Source organism: Oryza brachyantha, chromosome 7 (genome assembly GCF_000231095.2).
Source record: "Oryza brachyantha chromosome 7, ObraRS2, whole genome shotgun sequence".
Classification (NCBI taxonomy): domain Eukaryota; kingdom Viridiplantae; phylum Streptophyta; class Magnoliopsida; order Poales; family Poaceae; genus Oryza; species Oryza brachyantha.
The window spans coordinates 1,043,307-1,047,727 of NC_023169.2; the positions used below are offsets into that span (position 1 = coordinate 1,043,307).

At 40.4% G+C, this 4,421-nt stretch overlaps 1 protein-coding gene across 1 annotated transcript; it reads left to right on the top strand.

Annotated features, from left to right (window-relative positions):
* The first annotated feature begins 3,246 nt into the window (after window positions 1-3,246).
* On the top strand, window positions 3,247-4,421 carry LOC102703507 (agamous-like MADS-box protein AGL28). Its single transcript, XM_040525831.1, has 2 exons — window positions 3,247-3,411; window positions 3,522-4,421. Exons 1-2 carry the CDS (start codon window positions 3,247-3,249, stop codon window positions 4,419-4,421), a joined length of 1,065 nt encoding a protein of 354 aa, XP_040381765.1.

Here is a 4,421-nt window from a genome sequence, read left to right on the forward strand (position 1 = left end):
TGTATGTAACTACATATACACCTCTCACAATAAGCAGATTGGCTCGTTATTTGTCAATTATCAATGGAACTTCAGAACTGGATGTGGCCAAAATAGCAACGAATCAGAATTACTTCTTTCATGATCACAAGGCAAGGACCCATTCTCATTAACAAAAGGGCAAACTACAAGAGTTTTGAACAAAGAGTACAAACAGATCGGCATGTCACACAACGATCGCCACACAACAGAATGCTAGAATGCAACATAGCTATGCCAGTGAACCACCTCCAGAATGCACCACAAACAACATCTGCAGAGCACTACACAACCTATACTAACTACAGGCATCAACTACAACCAGCCACATAGAAGTCAGCCATCAGCATTCTACAACTCCAAAAGGGAAAAAAAAAACAACCATTCCAGCTACGTTAGAAGATGAGGACCCAGGCAAATATCCATTGGCTAGGCCGGCTCCAACTGGAATAACTGCAGCTTGCTCGCCTCCCTGACCGGCGAAATCTTCAATACCGATAGTATAGGTTGAGGAGAAGCTATTTTAGTAAGGAAAAGTAAATCAAAGACGAAGTGTGAATATCTTTTCTTAAGCTTTGCCAATTCTCCCTTATTGGAGCATATAATTCAAACTGTTTCAAAAGTGGTTCAAAGTATATACCTACCCTCCTGGCTTCCCTAGAGGTTGTAGTAAAGCCGGCTTGCCTAACAGCCTGCTCTTCTTTCCCGGACGAGCGAGACGGATTGGATTGAGTTTGAGTTCTTTCGCCACTTAGAAATTAAGTCCTTCAAGCTAGAGAGTAAGTTGGGAATCACTTACTGATTCAAAAACTTGAATACAGGCCAAGAAGTCACCAGAGCACTTGAAGTTGCACACACCGTTCTACTTTCTGAAAGGGAAGCCGAAATTCAATACAATAGCATATTTGAACACAATCTCAGTGCAACCAGAGCAACGGTTTCCAGAAACAAGCAGCATTTTTATTTTTCAGATCATTAAAAGAAAATAAATCTATCCCAGTTAAAACTAACCATACTGTCCATACATCTTACCAGAAATGCCTACGCACAACATTATAGGCTCGTTACCTATTTACAAAAGGAGAAAAACACATCCTTAACCGCCACCAAATAAGACTACAAACAAGAATCAGAAGGTTTATATTTACAGTAACCAATGGAATGGACCTTGTCTGCACAATCACTTTAATACTTTATAATAACTTGGATGGATGATGGTGATCAGGATTACTAAATTTTGAGATTTTCCATCATTTTCCTGTTATTAAAATATGGCAATCTGCCAATTTCCCCATGTACCTTGCAAAATTTACATTAGATTTAAGTAAAAAAATCACCACACCAAAATGGAGGCATACATTTATGATGGTACATTGGTACTGTTCCTTGCTTGAATTTAATGTCAATACAAAAATATTAGTAGCACCCATCAAAATCTGACTTGGAAGAGATGAAAATTCACAGATATTTACCTTCTCAATTCTTGCCAAGCTCCTTTAGAATTATCCAACTTAGAGCCAATTAGAAAGCAAACATACATCATAAGATTCTAATCAAGGATCGCTAACCTAGTGTTATTAGGTTTGACACAATAGGGTCCAGCAACACGATGGCATTTTCTAGTATATTAGTCTGGATCTGAACAAAGCTGTTCTTTCAACGCTTCTTTAGGAATACCACAGAAGGGAATCATGGCAGAAATCTTAACTTTCCAACAACAATCTGTTTTCTACCTTGTGCCACTGTTGCTTAAATTCTTCTTATGTATAGGAATCCACAAAAATATTTGAAGGGACCCCATTATTAATTGGCAGAAGCATTCAACATATCATTTGTTCAATGATCAAAAGATCTATATGCTGATATATCAAGGGATGATCCAGGCAGGAAGAGACCCCAAGGAATTTTGCATCTAATACAAGTTTTATTCTACTCACTGCAAATAGACATTCAATTAATTATTGCCAGGGACTTAGAATATTGCATGATTACTATTGTGTATACTCTTCTACCTATGGGTGGGTCTGTCAAATAACTTATCCCTATGTTTCCCTGTTGCTTTTCTCTATCTTTCTTTTGGCATGTGTGGATTATCTACAAACATTTGAATGTCCAAAAGTCGCAACTCTCATCAGCATGCATTATTTTGATGGATTAGAATTATTTTACCACGCTGAAGATAAAGTATTGTCTGCACCAAAACTTCCATTTATGTTTGCATTGTAACTGGGACTGACAATGGAGACCACCATGCCAGTGTGAACGATGTACCACCTGTCAGTGATAATGTGGAACTTTATGAGTGTTTATCTAGCAACGATTAAAATTTAAGCTACTTGATATGCACAGCCCTTACTTCTTTCTATACGAGGTTCATGTATCCTCTGTCAATCGACCCGAATATATATCTTTTGCTAAATGTAAATCTCTATAAAAAAATATTTGCGCTATTATCCAATTGTTGAGGATAACTTTGTTGCTTAACATAGATCGCTGTAAAGCTATTTGCAGTCATAGCTTAGTGGATTCCATTCTCCATTCAAGGACATTTATGAAATATTGTTTATGCATTATTCCGCACATTGAAGCTTATAGACATCTATAGACCTTATCCTCTTTCGATCATCAGAGCACATTTCCTGATACATGTGATGTACAGGAAGTTTTCTACAGTATTCACATAGCAGGATCCATACTGGAATATGCCTTTCTAACCATAGATTTTAGCAAGCTATTTGCATAATTCGTTTTGCAGTTCTCGCTCTCCCTCAAGGATGTCTTCCCCTCATACCTCTCCGCAAAGCTATTTCTAAACATAGCAGTTTCCGTTATCCACGGGAGTATGGCTTTATCAAAAATATATATACAACAGGCTATAATTGGCTAGCATTTCCCATCCTCATTAGAAGATGCATATCTATAGATATTTTAGGAAGTATCTGCAGCTTTTACGCGGAAGTTTTCCGTACCCCATGGGAGAGGATGCGTTTCTTACAATATACCTCAACTTAGCTACATGCTACGTAGTTAATCCAAAAAGTGTATGTAGTTAATCGCTTTCGCTTTAGGCCATTCAACATCCAAAAATGTCTTTCTCGCTATAATTGGATACTGTTGGTATTGTATTAATTCGATTTCTGTTTGAGGATGCCCTTCTCACTATATATATGTATCCAGCATGCTACGCCGTACACTATACAGTATCCTGTCTCTATTCACCAGTCAAGTATGGAGAGGAGGGGTAGAAGGAAAGGCGTGAGGTACATCAAAGAGAACAGAGATCGCGGCATCACCCTCAGCAAGAGGCGTGAAGGGCTGTTCAAGCTTGCGAATGACCTCTCCATCCTCACTGATGCTAGTGTCGCAGTTTGCCTACATGACAACAATAATAAGGTACTGTTGTTCCACGATGCTTATGCTTGAATCGTGTTATCATTTTTGTAATGTTAAATGGATTTTTGTTTGAAATATTTGCTCATATAGCGCACTATTATTTACAACAGGTACAGTTTTTCGGGGCCCCAATGGTGGAACCCATCGCCGATGCTTTTCTATCAGAACATCCACAGACAAAACCATTTGTCGACAAACAACTGAAGGCCAAGATCGCGTCGATGCAAAGACAGCTGGTTCAGCTAGAGAGTGAACAAGATGAGAAGGCAAAGAAGACTGAAAAATCAATCCAGCGCTTCAATGAGGTCAAAGAACAGAGCGAAGGTCCGGCCAAACATGTCTTCTCCAAGGTAGAGGATCTTAGCCTCGATGAAATGCGTGAACTTTATCAAATACTCTTGGTGATCCAGCAAGATGTCAAGCAGCGGTTGCCTACCCTACGTGGTGGCAACAAGCTGCAGATTGGTGGATCTAGTGCGTCGGCACGCCAGGAGCCCTCGTGTTCTCGCTTGATGGCTTCGCACCATCCATTCACTCCATTGCTTCCTGGAGGGACATCAAGAATCCCCATGGTACCTCCACCCCAGGCTCTAGGGTCACCGTGGTCTCACGTAGTTCCGCTACGTTCACCACGGTTTCCTTCTGCAGAGCTAGTGCCATCTCAACAATTACCACTGGCATCACTATCACAGAACACAGTGCCACTTTCTACAATGCATGCTCCATTAGCGCAAAAGCCAATTACCAATCAATCATCAGCGGTTCCCCTGTTAACGCAATGGCAAATGCGTTTCGGGGAACAGCCATCCTCTGAAGCACAAGCATCCACTCTAGTGGAGCAACCTCAGCAAAATGATAGTGCAGCCCCTATCCCAACCTTCAGTGATAATCTCCTTTCAGAGTTGTTGGCTGATGTCAGTGATGATGGCATTGCTACTGATGCTGCATTGGGTTCTCCTATTGATGCCAACTGGTTTGCTGACTTGGACGCTCCCAATGGGAATATATAG

What these genes read in the sequence shown, in the direction of transcription:
- LOC102703507 (XM_040525831.1), top strand. Translation starts at nt 3,247, where the DNA reads ATGGAGAGGAGGGGTAGAAGGAAAGGCGTGAGGTACATCAAAGAGAAC. An exon ending in TACATGACAACAATAATAAG is followed by an intron (nt 3,412 to 3,521) that starts GTACTGTTGTTC and finishes TATTTACAACAG; the next exon opens with GTACAGTTTTTCGGGGCCCC.